General features: G+C 43.7%; 2 protein-coding genes across 11 annotated transcripts in view; one reads left to right on the top strand and one right to left on the bottom strand.

The window, feature by feature from the left end:
• The window catches only part of LOC6536347 (tyrosine-protein kinase Fer), a 27,086-nt gene extending 4,810 nt beyond the window's left edge, over positions 1–22,276 (top strand). For 2 of the 10 annotated variants that reach the window (XM_002096893.4, XM_039376043.1), the window contains exons 4-14: positions 15,993–16,089; positions 16,195–16,531; positions 16,600–16,878; positions 16,938–17,115; positions 17,283–18,866; positions 20,171–20,545; positions 20,613–20,826; positions 20,892–20,978; positions 21,041–21,169; positions 21,231–21,413; positions 21,476–22,276. In XM_002096893.4, the coding sequence (XP_002096929.1) occupies positions 15,993–16,089; positions 16,195–16,531; positions 16,600–16,878; positions 16,938–17,115; positions 17,283–18,866; positions 20,171–20,545; positions 20,613–20,826; positions 20,892–20,978; positions 21,041–21,169; positions 21,231–21,413; positions 21,476–21,627 (3,615 nt within the window). In that variant the 3' untranslated portion in view covers positions 21,628–22,276. Of the gene's footprint in view, positions 1–15,992; positions 16,090–16,194; positions 16,532–16,599; positions 16,879–16,937; positions 17,116–17,279; positions 18,867–18,920; positions 19,815–20,170; positions 20,546–20,612; positions 20,827–20,891; positions 20,979–21,040; positions 21,170–21,230; positions 21,414–21,475 lie in introns of those variants that run through there. The other 8 variants (XM_015192197.2, XM_039376042.2, XM_039376044.1 and 5 more) reach the window with 5 other exon arrangements.
• LOC6536346 (L-threonine ammonia-lyase) lies at positions 22,122–24,573 on the bottom strand. Its single transcript, XM_002096892.4, has 5 exons — positions 24,262–24,573; positions 24,137–24,207; positions 23,069–23,519; positions 22,709–23,001; positions 22,122–22,654 (listed from the first exon to the last, which is right to left on the bottom strand). The coding sequence occupies exons 1-5, from the start codon at positions 24,499–24,501 to the stop codon at positions 22,303–22,305; spliced, it is 1,407 nt and encodes a 468-aa protein (XP_002096928.1). The 5' UTR covers positions 24,502–24,573; the 3' UTR covers positions 22,122–22,302.

The following is a 24,573-nucleotide window of genomic DNA, read 5'->3' as shown; positions in this document are numbered from 1 at the left end:
TGGACGCCGAGAATGCCAATCAAAATTTTAGCGAATCGTCGATGATTTCTTCATATCATTTAACAATGTCTATTGTTTGTACTTCTTTATTGGGCAACATTGCGAAAAAGCTGCTCAAAAAACACTACTTTTATGCATTGAAAAGTACTAAAAATGATAAGATTTCATTAGGATAAAGCAGTTTTAAAGTTATAAAAGCTAGATTTATTTACTGCTTCATTTTCAATGGTTTTGCAATCAAAGAGCAAACTTTGGCCACTTGAAGAAAAAGAAGAGTGACCGAAAAACTGGCAACTAAACATGCTGCAAACTTGCGCCAATCTCCAGTCAATTGACAACAATTTAGCGAAATAGCAATAAAAATTACAAAGCATGCAGACAGCAGCAAAAAAGCAAAAGCAAATACACACGAGTATTCTGGGTAAAAGACCCCAAGTGGAAGATGAGAGCTGCGACTCCAGTGAGTCTTGAAAACCGATTCTCTACTCCGGGTTCTGAGTCTCCCCATCGTCGTTGTGTTTTTTTTATTATATTTTCTTCATTGGACTTTGACTTTGTAATATTTGCGCAATGGATTGAACCGAACGGCAGCAATAGGAGCAGCAAGAACCTGACTTGTAGACAAGAACTCATCGAGGAATTGTTGCTGTGCTGTTGATTTAATAAGTGTCTAGAAATGGGTCGACCACTCGACCAGTTGGTCTGTTTTTCTGTCCAGTTGGACGGCATCGATGGCGGAATCGGATCTATATGGTGTTGATGGATGGAATTGCAGTGTGGTGTTGATGGATTGGCATTAGCTTATTATTATTGCAAGCAGACAAACAATGTAGCTGCTTAAGATTGAGTGAAATTGAATTAGACGATGAGCTTATAGAGTGGCATATTATTTATTTAGCATACTTCAAGAGCAATGATTATTGCTTACCCAATTAACAAATCAATAACTTCGAGAGAGAAATAATAATATAAATTTATATCTATGCAGTTAAGTGCTCTGTAAAAATACTTACATATATGAAATATTCCTTTAATTGTTCTACACATCATGTCTTTTTTAATGGTCTTTACAGATGTTGAGCTATAAACATACGAAACTATTAATTTATATTTTTTACAATTGCCATGTTAACTTGCCAAAAAAAATGTATCTACTCATAAAATAAGGAATACGCTTTAAACTATTCAGTATTTTTACTACAACACTTCACATTAAAGCACATAAAGATACTATTGCAAACTATCAGACAATGGAGTACTAATTGCTGTAATTTAGATTGCGAATTCCAGGAAGAATAAATTCAACTTTTCATTACTTTATTGAAGAAGGAATGTAGTTTGTCTGCAGACTAAACAAGATGTTCAATTTACTGTCGTCTAATGGCCAAACTCAATCACTTAGTCCAGGCTGTCATCAAAATATTTAGGGAAGCATGTTGGCTAGCTGCGAGTTGGGTTATTAATTGACAACACTTAGGGGCGCCTGCCCTCAACTTGCAGCTAATAGCTAATGGATATGGAATTGGCTTTAATGTATCTTTGTATCTGCTGGCCTGTCAAAACTACTGCACACGCCCCGCAAAAACGCATTAGGTCTGAACTTCCGGGTGGGTTTTCCAGTGCTTTTCCGCACACATGACAGCTTTTCTGGGGCTTCACGTACAAGTATATATGCATATATATTTTCCCCCTGCTTGGCTTTTCCCGCAATTGTATTGTATTGATAAACCGCAGAAGGCATGCTAAAATGGCTAGACTTGTTCTTTGGAAGTGGGGGATACATTTTCATAGGCTGGCATTGAAAATACTGCGGCGAATCGTACTCGTATTAATTACAATAAGTTCAATTCAAGTATCTTTATGGCAATCAAACGCAAACGCTTGACGTCGCAAGCAGAACAACAACAATCGCTCGTCTGTGTTTTCGTCTCTGGCATTCCAGATAAGCCGATAAGATATGACTTTCAAGTGGGCGTTCTGAACTGTAGGAGCAGAAACAAGCGAGTGCAGTGGCCACATCAAATGTATCTAGCGAATGCACATGGCTGGCGCTCAGTTTGGAGCACTTGAAGATACTTAACGATGGCATGCAAAAGCCAGCGCTTGATTGAAGTTCCCCCCATTAAACTTATTTGGAATGTTATTTGAGAGACGGCGCCAGAGTTATTTTTTCTTTTTTCCTTAAAACCACACAGAAATGAGCAAATGCCTCGGCATTTCACCCCAAAACTGGCGTCCTTTCACTGCACTCAATTGGCTCCACGCACAAAAGCCTTCGGACATGCCTTTTAATTGAGCTGCATTGACCTGTGCCCGGCGCTCTACAGTTCTAGAGTTCTCGAGTTCTGGAGCTCTGGAGTTCTCAAGTGTCTACAAAGTTTTCCCCCCCAAATGCATAATGGCCACACGCACGTACACGCCAAGAAAAAGGTCCGCTTTAATTCGACTCACTGTGATATCCATGCTAAATTAGAGCTCCCAACTTTAGATAATCCCGGCCAACTTAAATACAATGCGATACGGTTGGACTATCATGTGGCAGCTCCGGAATCATGTGGCTACGCTCCACATGATAAATGGAGTCCCGAATCTGAGCCAAGTACAGGGTCGCAAATGCTCTTCGTATGCGAGTACCAGCATTTTGGGGCATAAATTCTGAATGTCTTGAACCCCAAAATGCTATGCACATAAAATGCCAAAACAACCTAAAATGTTTGCCATCTGCGTGGGGGTATATTTTTCGGGGGAAACATCAAAGAGAGGTGGGGGGTTGAGCCAGAAAAGTTTCTTGACATTGCGACAAAAGCTGCACAAATTGCAGGCACACATGCTGTTGTCTCCTGACAGCGACAACTTGTAGATACTTTTGTATCTGTTTATTCGCTAGTCACTGCCATAAGTTGTCCGGCCTGTAAGCCCAGTGATTTCGTAAAGTTTTGCAGCTGCGAACGCCCAAAATCGAGCGAACTGCACGCAGCATAAAAATTAGACCTGATATTTGTTGACAACAAACATGGGGCAAAGTTTGTTTTCCATTCGCTGCGAGAGGGGGCGCCATTGGATAACGATTTGTTATTTTTCACGGTTGGGGGCGAAGGAGGAGGACGCAGCTCCATGGAGTTGTTAAAAAGCAAACTTGCGGTCGCCGGACGACGTCATGGCGTGCGACTGGCGTCCAACGCCCGGGGTTGGTTTCCACAACCTCAGAACTCCAAACTCCAAACTCCAACCTCCAACTTGCAACTCGCAGTCGATACATTTAGCACAACAATCATGTTTTGGGGGTTGCTAGCATAATTGCCACATAATGGCCGCGTCTGTGGCGCCACTTCGAGTTGCCCTGGGCCAGTTCCGGCTGCAGTCCGCTGACTCATCTGCCGCTCCACACCAAGTTGCAACTTTCGTTTTTGGCCAGCGTCTGCGGATGACGGAACTATTAACCACCTCTAGCCACCTAGCCAGCCATCCAGTCGCATCGACATTGTCTGGGCGACATAAATGCAATGCACGTATGGCTGCACAGAGAGAAAATGTATCTGCTTGGTGTCAATTAAACTTGAAACCAGTTGCTTAAAACACGAAATCTTTGAAGACATCTCTTTTATGTTAAGACACCCATTTCCACCCCATTTTTTCCGAGTGTCTGCGAAAAGCGTGTTTGCCAAACTCAACGTCTCGACGGCCCTGATGATGATTACTTCCGCCAAACAGTGACATTTTCCACGTGGCAAAGCAATTCGCTCGCTTAATGCAATCGGGCATTCGGCTGGAGAAATCTGTCTGAAAAGAAAAAGTCTTTGTCTGCCAAAAAGAAAACTCGTTATCGGTTAATACATTTGGGAATAAATCTAAATGCAGCAGCGGAAATATTTCCGCAAAGGTTATAACCTCGAATTTCCACGACACGCATAAATTTTCCACCAAATAAACAAAGATTTTTTTTTGAACACATAGTTCTTAGCTCATCTCAGCCTTATACTCGTATGTAAATTGGAATTAAAATACTTTAGCGCGCTTTCTCGTTTTTCATTTTGTGATTTATATGCCTCGTTATTGGACTTCGCCTTAATTCATTCCGCTTTTAATTCGCATTGTGGCTGTCGAAAATATCATCAATTATGTTTGTTGATTCTGCCAGAACTCTGCTGGATTCGCGGCTTTTGTAGTTGCTCGTCAATGGGCTATAAGGTGCGGTATCATTTCGTATCTTTTCTTCTATTTTTCTCCATTACTATACATTATACCTTTCCTAGGGCGAAGAGGGTCGCCCCTGGGTCTGGTTCAATCGCCCACGCCTTCATTTGATCATTAAATAGCAGCAGAACCAGCAGCCAAAATTGTTTACTTATAAGCAAAAACCAAAAAAAAATTTAAGAAAACAGAAACATGTTTATTTATAAACAAAAAATATCTTGTGTGCTAAATGACGACAAATTATAGCTATTTCATTGCCGCTAATTTTCTAAAGAAATGAATATACACATCATCCAACTGGGCACAACCCCTTTTTTGCCCCACACCCAAAATGCTGCACGTGCCCTTTTTAATTTCGCAAAGTCCGTTGTGGTGGCAAATTGAGTTAAGCCCGTTGGACAACCGCAAAAATGCCCAAATAAATAAATTGGGTACGGAGTTGTGCAATGCAGCCAGGGTCACTGAGCCGAGCCACTGGTTTGGGATTGGGATTGGAGTTTGGGGTTTGGGTTTGGGTTTTGAGTGACAGCAGGATGGACGCTTCCCACATTGTGCAATGTCAAGTATCAGGGTTGACGGGCCAAGTGAATGGCAGGCGGACAGGACTTCAGGCGGGATGAGTTCCGTTCCGGACGCCTACAAAGCATAAAAGTCACCGAGTCCTGCGTCCTCCCCACTGAAACTCTAATAAAACCGAGCAATGTCAACAGGACCACTACAGTGGGCACTGTGGAGCGGGAATGGGGAAAATGTGGAAATTTGCATTATGTCTGCGTTGACGGAACACGGAAATTATTATGCAGGCTTGTTTGCGCTTTCCCCCTATCTTAAGTCCTTTCCTTACCAGCATAATACCAATCATTCTTCAATAAATGTCTCTGGAAAGAAAAGTCACCTGAAAAATAAAACAATGTTTATATCTGATAAGTGCAAAATTCTTGTTTAAGTTTGTATCCAAAAACATCCTGCATTAGCTTAAATTTCAGGTTTGACTGCAACTTTAAATTGTTTTTAATAGTTGCCCGACTAGCGTGTCCTGGTCAGTTGTCACATCCTCCCACTGCCGCAGTCTGTGGACAATTTGCTTCCAGTCCCCCGAAAAGCGCAGCCAAGTGCCAACGCATTTCGCCCATGTCATGTGGCCATCCATGTCCATGTTAGCCATGGTTACAGCCTGGCCTTAACTCCTCGGCATTGGTTAGGCCAGAGCAGACCAGAGCAGACTAGAGCAGACCAGACACGGACACAGACACCGCTGTCTGCCCAGACAGAGGGCCAAGTGGACTTTTGGCCACATTTGCTTCGATGCACAGAAAGGGTAGATATTCATTTATGGATATGTGTATGTGGTGGATGCATTGTGGGCCGTTCAAGTTGCTGAAGCAATTCTGATTAAACTAATGGTGGCCATAAATCAGAGCCATGTCGGCGACTTTAATCAAATTAAATGCCCAATGCTGCTGGCACCCGAAAATCTAACAATTAAATTGGCGCGACCGGTAATGGTGGCCTTTTTATGCCGCATAGACGCGGTGAAACATTAGTCCTCGAAATGGGCAAAGTTATGCTGAAAATGGGAAATTGGAAATGGGGAAATGGGAATGGGCTTGTCTGCGTAGACTGGCTGTGAGTCCTTCGTTCTAATAATGGCAACGCCGCCGCCATTAACAGAACGCATTATTGTTCGTAATTTTGCTGTCAAACTGTTGGGCAAAAGCAATTTTGCGGAGCGCTCTGGCGTCGCAATCAACAAAACTTCAGTACGCGAACACGCCCCCAAGAAACGTCGTCGGCATTTTCCTGGGAAACGCATTCAGATTTTTTCACGTTCCTTTGGATGGATGCTCCACCGCCACCCCCACCCCCCAAAACCGGGCTCAAATAATCCTCCCCCTTTTTTTTCTGCTAATTTCCAGTGCCTTGGTAATATTTTTTGGATTTTTACGATGCCAAAGATGCTGTCGGCGTGTAGTTGAGGTTGTTGTTGTTGACGTTTGCCGTTTGCCGTTTGCCGTTGGCGCTTCACTCCCGCCTTGCACATTGCTCATACGCAGCGTTGGCCACGCCGAAATCAGAATGTAGAGAAAATAGTGGAAAATTGAAATTCAGCGAGAGATAAAGGCTGCTGATGGTGCGAGATTGGAGGGGCAAGGTGGAGGGGGTGGTAAATGTTGACTGTGTCTGCGTTAATTCGGTTTTGCTAATTTGGAATGGCGCCAAATTGAAAATAAAAACTTTGCAAGCTCGAAAAAATACCCCTGCTCAACAGATACAGTAAACAATCGGTAATATGGCTAATTGAAACGATTTTATACCCACAGTTGATTGTTGTGCATAGGTGATAAATAGCTAGAAAGCGGCGTAAACTATTTTATTGCGAATGAATAGTCAACAAATGACTATGGTTTCTTGCTTGATTAATTAAAAAAGTTAATTGATAACTTACTTTAAGACTTTTCAACGACTTAGTAGGTCGAAAGTTTGTGTGCATGTTACATTATTCTGTATATATTTAATAAGCTTTTTGTCTACATAAAACTAAATGCCTTTCTGCTCGCCTGCCTTTTCTTTTAACTTTCTGTCAGTCGGAAAATTTTCTGGTTTTCGCTTCGCGCAAAAGTGAAATTTATGTTCTCAGTTGGGGCTAATTTATGTTGCACGAAAATGTTGCCAGCTAAATAAATAATATTGTTTGCCATCAAATATAGGAAATTACGTAGCCGCCGCGTGTGCCGCCAAAAATGATGTTTTCGCTTTAGTGCAATGGGAAATGCGACAGCTGCAGCTAGAAAAATTAATACGCTAGCAATTGTGTTTGAACAGTCTGCAGGCGAACGAAAATAATGAAATCGCTAAAAGTTTTTATAGCTGCCTGCTTACTAAAAATAAAAATGGCGCAGTGCAGCCATGACTCAAAATGGCATACCCAAAAAATAAAAAAACAAAAAGAATGCAAGGTGGAATCCACAGCTTAACCCACCCATTTGGGTGGGGCACTTTCATCAGCCGCCGCTGGAAGCCGCAAAAGTGTGGGCATAGGTCATGTGCAGAGGCCCTGGCAAATCAATCGATTCCCTTTCGAAAAATTCACCTTGAAAGCCAGCTTGCCATTGTGGCCTGGGGTAAACAGCAAAAAAAGGACAACAAAATCGTTTTGTTTGTGCTCATTAAAATGTACTTGAACAACCAGCCAAGTGTTCACGCAATCGAAAGAGGAAAAGGTCGGCTTTTTCGAATAGACTGGTTGATGCTAAAGGGCTGGAAAACCCACGAAGGTTACTTGGAATGCAATGAAGAATGAAAGAGCCAGACCAGCTAAAATGCATCATGCACCCATCGGGTAGCCCCAAAAAATTCCAAATTTAAATGCAATTGGGGTCATTGGAGCAGAAACTACAATGTGTTAATTGATGAATGTGCTAATTCACAAATTGAAAGTGCGAAAGTTACGTGAGGCCAAGTTGTGATGAAACTCGAGAAATGAGTCAACTTAAGTGCTCGAAATAAGTGGAACGGAACAAATTTACTTCTATGGGAAGAAATGGAAGCTAGTTAGCAAAAAAAAAAAATTTAATTGTTCACAAATGGTGTGAATTCTATAATTTTAGCATCTAGGAGATTAAATATATTGAAAGTAAATTATAGTCTATATATACCAATGTTTAATTAGCACAACAAATACTTGATATATTCTTGAGAAATCCTCCAAATTGCCCAATGCCCTATTAAAACCTCTTATCTTTTGCTCTTTTGCGCCGCACCTCCTCAATTGTTTGTCTTGCGATTATTTCGGTAATTAAAATCGACTTAATGGTGTACGACAAATTGGGAAATTATGGCGGAGGGGGCCAAGCTTAGTGTCATGCCCAAGTGACATTGAACTCTGTGTGCGCGGTACTCAAGCGGTCTTATTCGGCCCACCCTCCCCAAAATTGGTCAAGGCGAGTGTTTGAACTGAACGATACAAAATACAACATAGTGACAAAGTGCCACTAGAAACCGAAGGGGCCACACACAACGAGCGATTATTTATGGCCCAAAAGAGACAAAAAAGCGGGCTGTGTCAATGGCCAACAGCGCTTGGCCATCCAGTGAAGCAGGGAAACGTGCCAAAAACTGAGGCAATAATAACAGTCGTATCGCCTGCTAATTTTTTTTTCTTGGTAAGGTCACCAGAAAATGGGATTTTTTGGTTTTCTGCTCTGGAACCGGAGGGGCCTGGGTTTTCCATGCGCCAGTTTGGTTTTTTGTGACTCTTCTGTTCACTTGCAAAGTGATGTTGATTGTCAGCTGAACTTGTTTGGTTTGCGGATTTACCATGCGCCACATCCGCATCCGTGTCACCAGCGTCAGCGTGTCGGGACGAGCAGAAAGTGGAGCAGAAAACCTGAAAACCAGAAAACACACAACCTGGTAGTCTCACAAAATCAAAAAAAGTAAAGAAAATAATGGTACAAAAAAAGCGAACAACTTGCGAGAAAATCAAAAACAAAAAGCAAAGTCCGGTCGGTGTGTGTTTATTTCTGGTTCTCGACTTGCATCTCGCGTCGCATCGCGTTTCGCAGTCGCAAATACTTAATTGAGCAGATTTGGAGTCAATTATTGCCAAGAAGAGAAATTCTTAAGCGCAAAACTTTCGAGCGTGAAAGTCGACTTTGTCTAATTTGCGCTGGAAAGCCGCCAAGTCGACTCTGATCCGGTAAATGATTATGATTCGCAGTGCATTTTGGCATTGCATTAACACTAATATGGGGAAAATTGCTCGCTAAACGGGCACACGCCCACAGAAAACCATCATTTGCACATTTAAAGAAAATATGAATGGGAATGTTAGAAACTCTTAAAGTACAACTACTACATCTATGATTCATTTGGCTGAACAACTAAGTTGTACTTTTGATTTTTCCACTTCCCCATTTAATTAAAGTTGATAACCATAATTTCGCCTGTTCGCGATCCCAATAACAATCTCGTAATTGCCATCTAAACGAAGCCAATTGCAAAAGCAAAGACAAATCACTGTATCAATGGGGAGCTTTCGTCTGAGCGGCTCCTAATTGGCAATTTACGTAATGAGGCTTTGATTATCAGGTAATTACTGCGAGAAGTGGAGCAATATGTAAGAAAGCTTGATGACGTCGAGGCGATATATACACATATATAGTATATACATATGTGCGATATAGGTATGTACTGAGGTATATATTTATAAACGATAAACCGGTTAATGCGCACTTGCCTCAAAAAGGTTCACGCCGTTTAGTATATTCAAAAGAATTCATTTTAATTTTACCGCTCAGTATAATCACAAGATCGACCCAAAGTTGATCGCCCTCGCGGCGCTTGGTACGAGAAATGCCAAATAAAAACGAAAAGAAGTAACTTCAGAAAACAATAAAGAAGCTGGCCAAAAAATAAATGGGAGAACAACGGCTCCAACAAGGTCATAAACAATTAAAAGAAGTGACAGACTCTGTATGACAATAAATACTAGAAACATCAGCAACCGGCGACGTCAACCTCACGTACATATGTCCATAGTTGCTGGGATTTTTATCTCGTGTGTGAATTTTATTTTGCCCAAGTTTTCCAGACTCGCTTTTGCCGATCTCTTTCCGCGAATTTTAGGTGGGGAATGTTGATCCCTGGCAAATAAAGAAAAAACCACCGCGAAGGTGGCGCTTGTTTTGTTTGAACTTTTCCATATACCCATGATATATTGTGATATATGTATATATATATTGGTATCTGTATATAGTTAGAGATATAATGAACCAAGACCAGTATGGTCTTGACCAATTTGGCTGCTGATACCAGCTCAGCAGTTACGCTTATTGAATACTAATTAGCTTACTTCGTTTAGTGGGAGAAATAAGAACGGACTGGAGGAGTCGTTCAAGTGTTAACACATAAAATCAACTGTTATGTTTTGGGTCCCAAGAAGCCCATAAATCCATGGCTTAAGTCCGGAACCCATCTGAAGCCTTCCGTTCGTCTCATATTGCACGAGTTCTAATTGGAGATGCGGCCTAGCCAGGCGCAATAAAAATTAAGTTGCCGACTCGAACGGAGCGCGTTAAAAAGGTTTTCTAACACGCCAACAGGCAACGAACTGTCTGCAAACCCTTTTCAGTTTTTTTTCTCGCTTTGTGTTTTGGGTTTTTTTTTGTCTTTTTGCCCGGCCGACTGGCTGTGCCTTTATCTCATTATAATCTACGCGCATGTGCGGCACATTCGTATCTTTTCAGTCAATTTCAAGTACCCTCTGCCCTCAGATGCAGGCCGAGAAGATTTCGAGCCCGGGCTGAACAAACAGCCAGCAGCGGCAGCTGTACACTGCTAGAAATCGGGTAGAACTTGGCGGGAAACTTGCTAGAGCATAGGTAGAATGCTTGAGTGCAAGTAACTTAGCCTAATGCTTCTTTTAATGCAATAATTATCCATTATCTCCTACAAATTGCCATATTTTTCCCAGTGTAGTTCCAGAAACAGGGCACGGTTAAGCGGGGAAGAGTCAACAGCAAACAAGCGCAGACAACGTTTGTCGGTCAAAATCAAAATCAGCCCCAGCCTTTGTTCCTTTAATTCCGAGAATCGTGGACCAGTTATGAAACAAGTCTGCAACATGCACACAAGCGCAGGGGCAAAAGAGAGTTACAGGCGCTGCCAGTGGAGTCGAGACGAGACGCGACGAAGCAGAGAAAACAATAAAGAACCCAACCCGAGGGCTAAAAACGTATTGGGCCCGAATCTGGACTTCAGTTGGTCCGATGGATAGAGGGAGGAGGTGGAGAGGGGGAATGGAGGATGGGGACTTCGCCTCGTTAGCTGCGCCTGCGCGCCGGCCGAGGAAAATGTGTACTTTATGGATCGAAGACGGAGTCGTCGGGGCTTTTGTACCTGCCACTTGGCTCCGGGCAGCGCAGCAACTGCAACTTAATTTCTTCGTCTTGGACGGTGGTGCAGTGGTGCAGTGCTGCAGTGCAGCGGCTGCGTTGCAAGTACTTCATCATGTTTGGGGCAGCAGTAAAAATAAATTAACAAAAGCCAGTCGGGGCACGGCCATTCAGCCATTCACCACTTCCCGGCCAGGTCTATCTAGCTGCCCAATATGCGACGTAATAACTTGGCCCGAAGGAGAGCCGTGCGAACGCAGTCTGCTTCCTTGACATCAAAAGCGCAGCTGGCCTGCTGTGGATCAAGTTCAGGCTTTGGTTTTGCAGAGCAGCTCGTAAATTTGTATTGAAAGCTGGGCAGTGGGTAGATCCATCTCAGGGAATATCTAGGGAACTAGTCTCAGATATTAAAATACATTCATCACTTAATCTGTGTAAGATGTATCGAAATGCTTACTTCGAAAACTAATAATTATTATCTACAAAAATGTTAAGTTTCGTAATATAGATTACTGAATCGAACTAATTAAATACCTTTTAATATCATTCGATTAAGAACAAACAATAAGCAAAGAACTCCCTGCTTCATAACAGGGTTTCACCCCGAGTTATTGCAACCTTTTTTTGTTTATGAGATCTGCTTGGCTCTTGAAATTTATGCCTGTTCCGAGGAACGATCGCTGCCGCAGGATTTCGCATTGGAAGCCGTGTGTGTGTGGGTATATCTGTTTGTATGCAAAACAAGTTGCAAGCGACACGTAGGTGGCTTTGAATATTGAAAAGTCGTTCTGCAGCCTCTCCGGCGGCGATTAAGACCTCCCGGTTCGGCTCGCATTTGGCCAATGAAGGTGGCACTTCCAGGCCACGAAACCAGAAAACGAAAGACTTAAGCGACGAACTCGCTTGCGGCAATTGGCCGACTCGAAGACACTTTCACTGCGATCGTCGATTTTGCCATTCTATTCTTTTGTCTTCTGCTCGACGACACTCGACTGAAATAGAAAGTGCTGGCAACGGCAACGGCTATGGCAAAATCGTCGACATCATTTACAGATCCAATTTAAATTCGGACCATTTCGTCATGCTTCTTTCACTTGGCACGCATGCAAATTTGTGCCAAATTTAACAAAAAGACGGACAGGCAGCACGGCAGACAGCAATAAAAACTTGGCAAATATTATTCACGAATTGGCAAACGAAAGTGAAGTTATTGCGTGGCAATTATGCGACTGATTTGTGAATTGTGAATTGTTTAAATAGTAAATTCAACAGAAGCCAAAACGGCCGCATGGAGCGATTACAGTTGTAGCCATCAAAACGGGTTGGTCGTTCGTATTAGCGTGTCCATTGTTGTGGCCAGTTGAGAGGGGTTCATTGACCACCAGTTTAACAAAAATGCAAAAGCACTGGCACGAACCACGAAGTCCACTTCCACGACAAGTCTGGGCGACTCCATGGGAAATTACTTAAAGTCCCTGGTCCGCGGAGGAAACTGGGAACACTCGTGTCTATTGACCAACGGTCATAAATTTGCATAATTCGCAATTGCAACGGCTAAACGCCAGCGTTATAAACGATCTCGATTGTTTCATAAAACATCATTATTATTGTCAAAGCTGTCGGCACTTATGCAACATCTGTTGTGGCTGCTAGGTTATTGAAAAACTCCCGGACCATTGACTGCATTGATTTCCCTAACCCGCCCCGCCCCGCCCTCCCTCCAAATCGACCACAACAAAGGGGAAATCCCAGGCGTGTGTGGCATTTGCTATCGTTTTTATTGTCACAGCTGCTGCCAAGCCGTTTCATATTCAAATATTCCGGCCAAGAAAAGCTCTCACGCGCTGACAAAAAAAAGAGCGACAAGAAAACATAAATGCAATTCCGTCTAGGGTTTAGCTTTTGACTTGTTTTTCATTTTGGTTGCCCCGCTCTCGGTTTTCTCAACTCGGTTTCTTTTTATTGCATCACGATTCCGCAATACATTTGACAAATTTATTTTGATTAGAGGCAATTTCTTTGGAAGTGTAGACATGAATTGAATTTCGCTTGATTGAGTTGTGCTCTTTTATCGTTATTGTCCGTATGTGTATTGTAGGCACTGCAAACTAATGGGTATATCTTTAAGTCTATTCAAGTTAAAATAATATAGTAAATTCTAGAAAAGGTTTAAGATATAATGCATATGATATAAACAGACTGTACAGCCACTTCTTTTTAATACCTCTGCTAAACAATACGTTTTGATTAATGCTCTAAGCCGAACTGTACACATTTTGCTTTGGCAAAAATGTGCAAAATTCCTAGCGAAATCGTAAAAACAAAAAGGCGATTATAAAAATAAACAATGACGTGTCAACAATGAAAATATAGCGGACAAATCTGAGAAGCTGTCAGACTCGTCATTCGAAATGTCCCTCGAAACAGAATCTTATTAAGATGGACACATTAATTTCGGACTTGAATCTTGGACAGCTTGCAGCTTAATTTGTCGCAACTTGGAAAATATAAACACAGAATTTTCCGCTTAATTTGAAGTGCGATATAAGCGTTGGCCCAAGTCTACAGAATCAGTGTCCGAAACAGAAGCAGAAAATCGAATCGAAATAAAACGCAAACAGAAAGAATCAAGCTGATTAATGCAAAACGTGGCAGCTGGCACCACTTGTCACAGATTCCATTAGGTCATCGCCACATTTACATATGCATAGAATCGGTATATAGAATTCCGAATTTTTAAACTGTGCGTTGTCGCCGGAGTTAAAAGATGTGAGCATCCAATGAAATTCGCCGGGGGAAATTGCGTGAGAAAATCGAGAAAGTTTCGCTGGCCGAGTGGCTGAGTGCAGGTGGCAGATTAGCAACTTTCCTCGGATTCGTTTGGATACGCTGTTCTGGTGGCCAAGACGCAAATAAAAACACAAAAAAAAGTTGAAATACTGAACGAAAAAAATTGGCAATCATTTGTAAACAATGTGTGAGGCGAGGTCCAAGTGGTGGGAAGTGGGAAAGAGGGAAAGGGGCATATGGTTACCAAAATGCTATTGACTGTTTAGCCGCTGAGAGGTAAGAAATACGGCGCGCATGACCCACTTTCGAGCCATGTTTATTTCTTCTACTTGTGCCTGGCCTGGCCTGCCCCTCTGTCGCTCTCTCTTTCTAAACAACTTTTTAGGCAAATTAGCAGCTGCAAAGGCAAAGGCATTGAAAGTTGCTTAACCACTTGCCGAAAATAAAAAAGAACAAATATAGGCACATAGGCCATAAGCAGAACCAAAAACCAGAACCAAAACCTTACAGAATTGGTTATTACGTATCCCAACAATAGCAACAAGTGGTCTAGATTGCAGCCAATTCCAATTTCAAGATAACTCGCGAAAAACACTCTCGACAGCACTTTCAATGCCAAACACACAATCGGCCAAAGTGGGTCAGCAATTTATATAGATAGCGAGATATGCTATAGAATTGTTTTTCGCTAGCCTTGCCATTTTCTAGCGACTCTCATTGGCGAATTCTCAAGCCTGATCATTCAATTAGTTAGTCCATCTCTTCTGCTGTCTTCCGCCTTCGGTGCTAAAGTTCAAAACTGTCTGCAATTAATATGCACAGTCAACTGCACAATAGCAGCATCAACAAAAACGCGGCTCAAGTTGCAGGCCAAGCTGGTGACCATGGGTGAATTATGCCAAAATGTGGTTAATTTTGAATTAATAAAATAAATTATTAATATAAATTTTATATCGCATTGTGCTTAGCCAGTTCTTGCAGCTCCAAATTATCGAAGTATCGATTTCCAAACGGAATTATTAGAATAAAAATTTCTATTGTGTCTTTATCATAAATATTGAATGATTCATTATAGAAAAATGCATATAATAAATTTTTTGATAGCATTGACGAGTTATTCAATTTTGATGTCTTATATGTTTCACGTTTTAAATTTATATTTATTGTTTATATTTGCATTAGCGGTTTGAAGTTCTCTTTTTAATTTCCGGATTTAAACCTAAACCAGTTCATAATTTGGATAAAGTGGTTCAACTAGCATTAAGTTATAGTTAAAATTAGGTGACAATAGTGTGTTAGCTTTACTAAAAACTGGGTACCCCAACTAAAATGATCATAGCTAATGTTAATAATAGGAAATATTATGCTGAGCTTCAGATTTGTCTAATTTGCCTATGAAGGCGACATGGACTTGCCCACTGTGCCCTGCATCAGCTGCATTATGTCCATGCAACCTTAACTCAGCAACTTTGCAGCTGCTTGACTAACTGCACTTTGCTGCCATTAGTTGTGGCTTTGGCTTTAAGCCTGGCTTTGGCTTATAGATTCAGCTTCAGGCCCGACTTGCGATTCCACTGCAGTCACAGTCCTCGGCAACAAAGTCGCTGTTGATTTTGTTGACACTGCTAACGGATGCTGTGGTGTGGATGTTGTATGTTGAATGTTGGTTGTTGGCTCAGCTGCATAATGCAATCCTTTTGCCCAGTCACTTATCAGTCATTTGGTTTTTTCTATCTCTCATATTGCTTAGCGTTTTTTCTTTGTTGGCATTGCGGTGGGACGTGTACCTTGCATAATGGGCAAACGTGAGAAAATGTTTGGCGAAGAAAGTGTGAGAGATACTCAATGGAGCAGATAGGTGTCGGTGAATCCATCGAGTTGGGGGCGCCCGAGTGGTTACCATTATGCGATTAACTCGCATGTGGAGCACTTTGCGCGACCAAAAGCAAACACACGTAGAGACGCCGGCGATAATCATGATGTAATGAGCACAGTTTTAAGTTTTTTTTTGCTTTTGGGAAAGTGCCCCAATGACAGAGAGGCACACGTGTGCCGACTGACCGCAGAGAAACCCCCAACTGATCGCCAAACCGCTTCCTCTTGTCATTCCAGCTCACCGACGAGGTGGTGCGCAAGAAATCGGAATACCAAAAACATTTGGAGGGCTACAAGGCGCTGCGCACGCGCTTCGAGGAGAACTACATAAAGGGTGAGTGAGAAACGCAGGGTATCCGATTGCCAAGTGGGAAACCAATCAAAGATTGGGGCCACGTTTTTGGTGAGCTTGTATGATATGATTTCAATGCACTTTCAGCGCCCAGTCGCAGTGGCCGCAAGCTGGACGATGTGCGTGACAAGTACCAGAAGGCCTGCCGCAAATTGCATCTCACACACAACGAGTACGTGCTGTCCATCACGGAAGCCATCGAAGTGGAGAAGGACTTTCGCAACGTGCTGCTGCCGGGACTGCTGGAGCATCAGCAGTCCGTCCAGGAGAGCTTCATCCTGCTGTGGCGCAACATCCTGCAGGAGGCGGTCCAGTATGGCGATCTCACGGCCGACAAGTACAAGGAGATCCAGAAGCGCATCGACACTTTGATAGGGAGCATCAATCCGACCGAGGAGTACGGCGAGTTCACCGAGAAATACAAGTGAGATAAACCTTTCACCATTTAGTTTATAGAGAATCTAATCTTATATCTATTCGTTGTATGTTCAGAACCTCCCCCACAACACCACTGCTGTTCCAGTTCGATGAGACGCTCATCCAGGATATTCCCGGCAAATTGCAGTCGAGCACCTTGACGGTGGACAACCTCACGGTGGACTGGCTGCGCAATCGACTCCAGGAACTGGAGGGCGCTGTCCGGGATTGCCAGGAGAAGCAGCTGAAGATGATCGAGCATGTGAATGGTGGCTCGCCGGTGGCCAATGGCAGCATTATATCCAACGGCAGCAACACCTCCAACGGCATTCAGTCCAACAAGGATAGCCTATGGTAAGCGAGCTAATATATACTCCTCTATACCTATACATTATGTAATCTCGTCTCTCTAGCCGCCAGTCGAAGGACCTTAATGCGCTGCGCTGCCAGGAGAAGCAGAAACAGAAACTGGTGGACATGATAAAGTGCGCCCTGAACGAGGTGGGATGCGAGGAGCTGCCCTCCGGTTGCGACGATGACCTCACCCTCGAGCAGAACTTCATCGAGAATGGCTACAACAACGAACAGCAGGTGGGTCTTTAGGTTTCCCCCTTAATCCACTTAGGTTTTGGCTAATCTTAAGAAGTAGGTGGTCATGGTCGAACTAATCTTATGTGATACAAAACCATTTCTTTCTCTCTGGATGCTGCCCTCTTCCATACATGCCATACAATACCCATAACCTAACCCATTAGCAGAGATCCAACTCCACCAGTTCACCAGGTCTGGGCATAATGAACGAGCTGATGCGACGCGGTGGTGTATTGACCCTCTTGCGTGGCAGGGGTCGCCACTTCAAGCGCAAGAGTACCCCTCAACCGGCGACGCCCATGACGCGATCGCGACAAGGACGCTTCAACAAGTTGCAGCCACGATCTCAGAGCCTGGGATCCTTGTCGGTAATTAGGGATGGGATCGGACCAAGTCCTGCACGTTATGAGCCCATTACTAACCATCGTTTGCGCCAGGCGGCAAGTGTTCATTATTTGGGCGAGGAGATTGCCACGAGCTCCAGCAATCTGCCCGTTTTGCCGCGTCTGCGGCGAACCCAGTGTTCCATGTTGTGTTTGGGCGAGGACGAGGAGGAGCCTGTTGTCCTTGCCTCGCCCGCCCCGCTCACCCAGCTTACCGCTGCTGTCCTTACTAACACCAATAACAATCACATCTATGCCGATCTGGAGTTGGATAAGAGAAAGGATACCTCGCCGAGTCCTGGAAGTGAGGTGCAAACGGAAACGGAACAAATTCACCCGGCAAAAGAGCAAATAGAAATAGAAATCAACCAAGCCGCACCTCAGAGCTCCATTGATGCCCATCTGGACAGGATTGATGAGCTGAACCGAGTGCTAGACGATCGACTGAAGCGCACTCTACAGCCCAGCGATGATGTGAATGCCATCGAAAGTGCCGAGGAGAATCACATACAGGCCAGGAAGTTGGTCAAAGATCCAGATAGCCATACGAAACGCAGTTCCAGTTCCAGTTCAGAGTGCCGATCCTCCAAGGATACGAGTCACTCCAAGAAGCGTTCCCTGTCCTTTAGTCAGAAATCCATAAGCAACATATTCAGCAACCTAAAGGAGTTCTCCAAGAGTCCACTCGTTAGGATGGGCAAGAATCATGCCCACAACGAAGAGCTGGATGCGAAAAGGTCGCAATCAAATCAACAGCAACAGCATCATTCCAGCGGCAGTGATTGCCCCACAAACAGTAGCAGTTCCAGCAGTAATAATAATAATAATAATAATAAAAATACCAGCAGCAATAGCAATCACAGTGCCTCACAGTCGACGATCATAACGAGCACGATCACCACCACCATAACGACTACAACTACAACGACGCCGTCCAAGGAAAACTCAAGACTGAAATTCAAGGTGCCCAAGATCCAAAAGAAATCAAAGGCCATCCGCAATACATTCCGCTCCAAGTTGCTCAATTTCCAGTTGAAGCGCTCCAAGCCATGCAAACAGTGCACCAAACGACGACGCATCCATCCCAGCAAAAGTGTCTTTGATTTCGCCAAAGAATTCGAGGTGGATCAACCGGCTGGTTCGGTGGCGGATGAGCAATTCTGCAGCTGTCCGCCAGCTGGCCACAAACCAGTTAAGCCATCCGTCCAAATATCCGGCCACAAAGAGCACCAATTCGAGTCCAGTTCCGGCGAGCTGGAGGAGAACTCGGATCGGGACATCGACCACGACGAGGAGGAGGATAGCGCCAGTGACGATGTGCTCAGCATGAAGGATCACTGCTACTGTGTGCCCAGCCTGGCGGCCAGTGTGAGTTACCCGTAGTCGCATCCGCATCCGTATCCGTATCAGTATTGAGTATCCGAGAATAAACCACCGCACCCACCGTGTCGAGAGTATCTAAGCCAACTGGGCGCCACCAGACGCCACCTCACAGAAAATCAAAAACCGCATCGCTTTGCTCTTGCTTGCCTCTTTAATTTGCATGTTTGATTGATTGTGCATGCTTCTTTCTGCGCTCACGTTCAATATCGAAAGCATGTTGTGGGGAAAGAGCTTTTTATAGAGCGGATCCAAAAATAAAACACAGGGTGACCTTAAAACTGATGGGTTGGGTATAGCCAGTAGTCGTTGTGATTTGAATTTAGCTTGTGTTTTATAAACATGTTTGGAACATGAACTAGTTTCGCCTTTAAGGAAACATTTGTATCTTAAATAGTAGAAACTTATTTTCTAATTTTTCCCATAATTAATTTAGTAAAACTCTTAGAGTGTAGAAACATCGCTGCTGATTTTGAGTTTCCGCACCCTTTCCATTGCCAAAAATTACTTGTGCGTGCCAACGAGCAAGAGCGAAAGTGACCGAGAGGCAAGTTCAGATGGGAGAATAAGGCGATTATATCTTTTAGTTCTCACCGATCGGACGAGCAGTTTGGATAGCGACCAGCAGTCGCCATTAATCTAGTCCATTGAAATGTTTGGCGTCTGTTTGGCCAGTGAGCAGTTGGAGATATATCACATTTTTATCCGACAGAACGCGTGAATATTTCAGTTTCGCTCTTGTGCCGTGAGACAATTGCGCAAGTTGAAGTAGTAGTTTTTTTTGGTTTTGGATCATCCGGTAGTTCCATGATGAGCAGTTCCGGACACAGCAGCAACTATGCCGGAGCCGAAAGTGGGGGAATTTTCGAGACAATTGTCTTTACGGGTCGGCCAATTCCACCGGCCCGAAAAAAGCGGCCAAAATCGAAAGTATTTGTGAGTCAGACGACGAGAGACAACCTTGAATGTAGTTCCATACTTTCCACCTTTGTGCAGCAGTAACCGATGTATACTTATGATTTAATATGCCTTTTTTGCTTACAGTATTTAATTATAATTAATTATAATATATTTTCGTTTCCATCTCAGAGCTACTGCAGTTTCGTCAGAGCCAATTGCACCCACGCATTTCGCATTTCCGTTGCTCATTTGGAAATGTGGAAAAATGGCGTGTTAACCTATTCGCAGCTATTTTAATTTCCTTCGCCTATGTTTTTTTGTACTCTGCATGCTTTCACTAAACACCCGGAGATTATGGTATATAGATTTAGCTAATTATCCCGATCTTGCAGATATCTCTATCCACAAATCGTCCGCTCTACGAGGAGGAATGGTTCCATGGCGTTCTGCCGCGTGAGGAGGTGGTTCGATTGCTAAATAACGATGGTGACTTCCTGGTCCGCGAAACGATTCGAAACGAGGAGAGCCAGATTGTGCTCAGTGTGTGTTGGAATGGCCACAAGCACTTCATTGTCCAGACCACCAGCGAGGGTAATTTCCGGTTCGAGGGACCGCCATTCGCCAGCATCCAGGAGTTGATCATGCATCAGTATCACTCGGAATTGCCAGTGACCGTGAAATCGGGATCGATACTCCGGCGACCCGTGTGCCGCGAGCGCTGGGAGCTGAGCAACGACGATGTGGTGCTTCTGGAGAGGATTGGTCGGGTAAGTTACTAACACAACAAACTATGAATTAACGAATCGCATACTCAATGGATCTGCATATTCGTAGGGAAACTTTGGAGATGTCTACAAGGCCAAACTAAAGTCCACCAAACTGGATGTGGCTGTCAAAACCTGTCGAATGACCCTGCCCGATGAACAGAAGCGGAAGTTCCTGCAGGAAGGACGCATCCTTAAGCAATACGATCATCCGAATATCGTCAAATTGATTGGCATTTGTGTGCAGAAGCAGCCCATTATGATTGTCATGGAACTGGTGCTCGGTAAGTTCTTTAAATACTTGAAATTATTAATTAACTATAAGTGTGTAATTATTTAAACTTCACAGGTGGCTCGCTGCTAACTTATTTGCGCAAGAACTCCAATGGCCTCACCACTCGCCAGCAAATGGGCATGTGCAGAGATGCGGCGGCAGGTGGGTGCACTTAAAACTAAATAATAAACTTTTAAATAACATTAACTAACTCCTTTTGTAAGGTATGCGATATCTGGAGTCCAAGAACTGCATTCATCGGGATCTGGCGGCGCGCAATTGTCTCGTTGACTTGGAGCACAGCGTGAAGATCTCCGATTTCGGAATGTCTCGCGAGGAAGAGGAATATATAGGTAATGTTAACTACTCAACCGAAACAAAGGGCCCAAAACTAATTAAAGTTACCTTCAATAGTTTCCGATGGCATGAAGCAAATACCTGTGAAGTGGACAGCACCCGAGGCGCTGAACTTCGGAAAGTACACCTCCTTGTGCGACGTGTGGTCCTATGGCATTCTGATGTGGGAGATCTTCTCCAAGGGCGACACACCCTACTCCGGCATGACCAACTCCAGAGCCCGGGAGCGCATCGATACGGGTAAATACAACTATCTTTGCCAGCAATAAGAAATGAATAAGAGCACTCCGTTTCATCTGCAGGATACCGTATGCCAACGCCGAAGAGCACGCCCGAGGAGATGTACCGACTGATGCTCCAGTGCTGGGCAGCCGACGCCGAGTCCCGGCCGCATTTCGATGAGATCTACAATGTGGTCGACGCACTGATTCTGCGCCTGGACAACAGCCACTGAGAGCGACTCCATGCGGAACATGGAACTTAGCATATACTCAACGTAGATTTAGTCAGCGCTTTTAAAGTACGTCACGTCCGAGGACTTGACAACGAGTTGCCTGTATTTATGAGATAGCATATACCTACTATACATTTTACCACATAAACTACATATTTATATAGAGACATATACATATATTTTCTAGCCATGTAAATGTAAATTTCAATGTGTACTGCAGTGTGTGTTTTTTGCCTGACTGAGCGTATGTAATAAATCCTTAATGTGCCAAAAACCGCAAGAGATCTTAAAAAAAAACAACAAAGGAAAGTAAAAAAAAAAAACAAATAAGAAAAATAAAACTGATATTGTGTGTCTGCTACTGAAGAACGGCTTTCGTAAGCTAAGCTCATGAATTTATATAATTTTAGTTGTTTGTGTTTTAGTTTCTAAGCAGTGATTCATAATTTTTTGTATATTATGCAATCCCTACGTTTGTCAATTTCTTTCTAGACTTTGTATTCTATGTATATTTATTTACACCTAATTTACATTTCTACTTCGACTACGATTATGTTTATGTTTACTCTAAATACAACTAAGCTCTAAGTTAAAGCTTTAAGTTTTGCTGCGCTGCTGAAGTGAATAAATCATATGTGTACTATATAAATATATATATATATACAGAAGAGTATCCTACGAATCGCCATCATTTGTCAGGGCCAGCGGAACATCGGAGAACTGAACCTTCGAGTAGAACTTCTTTAGCTCGTTCTTCAGCTCCAGACTGTGGGTCCAGTCAACGGTTTCGCACACGACCTTCACCTCCACAGTGTAGACATCCCTGAGCCAGGCTCGCTCGTGCATGATGTCCTTGATGGACACGCCCACTCGAACCAGCAGGGCGCAAAGATCGTTGATTCCGCCAGGACGATCGCTCACCTCCACATTGAACTTGACCAGGCGACCCACGGCGGCCAAGCCTCGCTCCAAACAACGTCCAAACACGGTGGTGTCTATGTTTCCTCCACAGAGAAGCACCACAACTCTAAAACAAGAGACATTTTTAGAAATTATAGTGAAATATAATGAATGTACTCACTTCTTGCCCTTGAGCTCATCCAGGTGTCCAGCCAAAATGGCCGCCAGACCAGCACCACCCGCACCCTCGACGACGCATTTCTCCTCCTCCACCAGCCTGAGGATGGCCACTGCGATCCACTCCTCCTTGACCACCACCATGCGATCAATTAGCGGCATTGCGGTGGCATAAGCATTATAGCCAACTTTGGGAACGGCCAAGCCATCAGCCAATGTGTTCTTGATGGGCGTGTGGATGGGTCCGTCGTTCTCCATGGCCCGGGTGAAGCTGGCGCACTTCTCCGACTCCACGCCCTAATAAAGAAAGATTAAAATACATACAAAAATACAAATAAATATAACATATTTAATTTGTACTTACAATAATCTTGGTTTTGGGGGACAAAGCCTTCACAGCAGTGGCAATACCGGCAATCAGACCACCGCCGCCCACCGGCACCACCACTGCATCCGGTTCCGGCACCTGTTCGAGTATCTCCAAGCCAATAGTGCCCTGGCCGGCCATAATGTGCGGATGGTCGTAGCCATTCACGTACAGCAGGCCCTCCTCGCGGGACATTCGCATGGCCAGGGACTTGGCCTCACCCATGTCATTGCCATCGACGATGACGCGAGCCTTGTAGTTGCGGCACTTCTGGATCTTCATGATGGGCGCCGCCTTGGGCATCACCACGGTCACTGGGATATTGAGTTTCCAGCCATGGTAGCACAGCGCCTGGGCGTGATTACCCAAGGAGGCACTGATCACTCCGGTTCGCTTCTGCTCCTCGGTCAAAGATAGCAGCGCATAGCGTGCGCCACGCTCCTTGAAGCTGTCAAAATTGTGAATTGGGCATATCAGTCACATGTTGTTCACAAAATCAAAAATCAATTAGCAACAGCAATTAGTTTGAGCCAATCGAACCATATCTGTCAATTAAACCCTATCTTATCGGATCTTTGCCTTTTATGTGCACCCAAATTTATCAACGAAATTTTGGCGTAATAATAGAAATGCGACGTACTCTATAAAACTGCGATAGTATCAACAAACAAACTTACTTATTTTCCTAACTCAATATGCATATTAATAGTTATGTAAAATCCATGTAAAAATTGTATAACCGAGTTTTGCAGCTTCATTTTTACTGTGAAATAAATGTAAATGCGGCTCCTTATCAAAGTACAAAAACGATTTTCACAGACAATATTTATAGTATACTAATTGATTAAGTGTTGAGCGAAACCGAACGGTATAAACAATAATAAAGCCGAACTGAAAATGCACCTTGGACTTACAGATACATATGAGCAATCAAAAAGTAGACAAAAGGAGGAAAGACCTTATCATTGTTAATTGTTTAAAGGCCCTTGGAACAATCATTCAATTTTGCTATTTTACGAAATATCTCAAAATATATTTTGGGTACTTAAAATGTTAATAACTCACCTGCCTGTATATTGCAGGAAATCCTTTTTCAGATACAACTCCATGCCATATAGCTCCGATGAAGTGGATTTCTGTAAATCAATTACTTAATCGGAATTTATAGGAATAATCATAGGAATATCTACCGGACAAGGAGTACGTTCCACGCCACCGCGAATGAGAAAGGCGGCGGAGGTGACGTCATGGAAGGAGATGCGTTGCGGTTTCTCCGGATTGCAGAAGGGATCGATAATTTCCTCCACACCACCAGAGACATGTCTGGGCCTCTTCAAGGCTTCCAGTTTGCCATTGACAGCGGTGCCATTGACTTTGGTGGCCAAGCCATTTGGTTCCTTGGACGTTTCCGTCTTCACTGCCTGCGACATTGCACCTAAATATGACTCTATTGTAGATCCTCCGGGTTAAACGGCTCGCCGAATACTGATGAGTGCGACTGG

Source organism: Drosophila yakuba, chromosome 3R, assembly GCF_016746365.2.
Source record: "Drosophila yakuba strain Tai18E2 chromosome 3R, Prin_Dyak_Tai18E2_2.1, whole genome shotgun sequence".
Lineage (NCBI taxonomy): Eukaryota > Metazoa > Arthropoda > Insecta > Diptera > Drosophilidae > Drosophila > Drosophila yakuba.
The sequence above is the reverse complement of the archived record's forward strand: the minus strand, read 5'-3'. Positions and strand labels throughout refer to the sequence as shown.

What these genes read in the sequence shown, in the direction of transcription:
- LOC6536346 (XM_002096892.4), bottom strand. Translation starts at nt 24,501, where the DNA reads ATGTCGCAGGCAGTGAAGACGGAAACGTCCAAGGAACCAAATGGCTTG. An exon ending in TGGAACGTACTCCTTGTCCG is followed by an intron (nt 24,208 to 24,261) that starts GTAGATATTCCT and finishes ATTGATTTACAG; the next exon opens with AAATCCACTTCATCGGAGCT. An exon ending in GATGAGCTCAAGGGCAAGAA is followed by an intron (nt 22,655 to 22,708) that starts GTGAGTACATTC and finishes CTCTTGTTTTAG; the next exon opens with AGTTGTGGTGCTTCTCTGTG.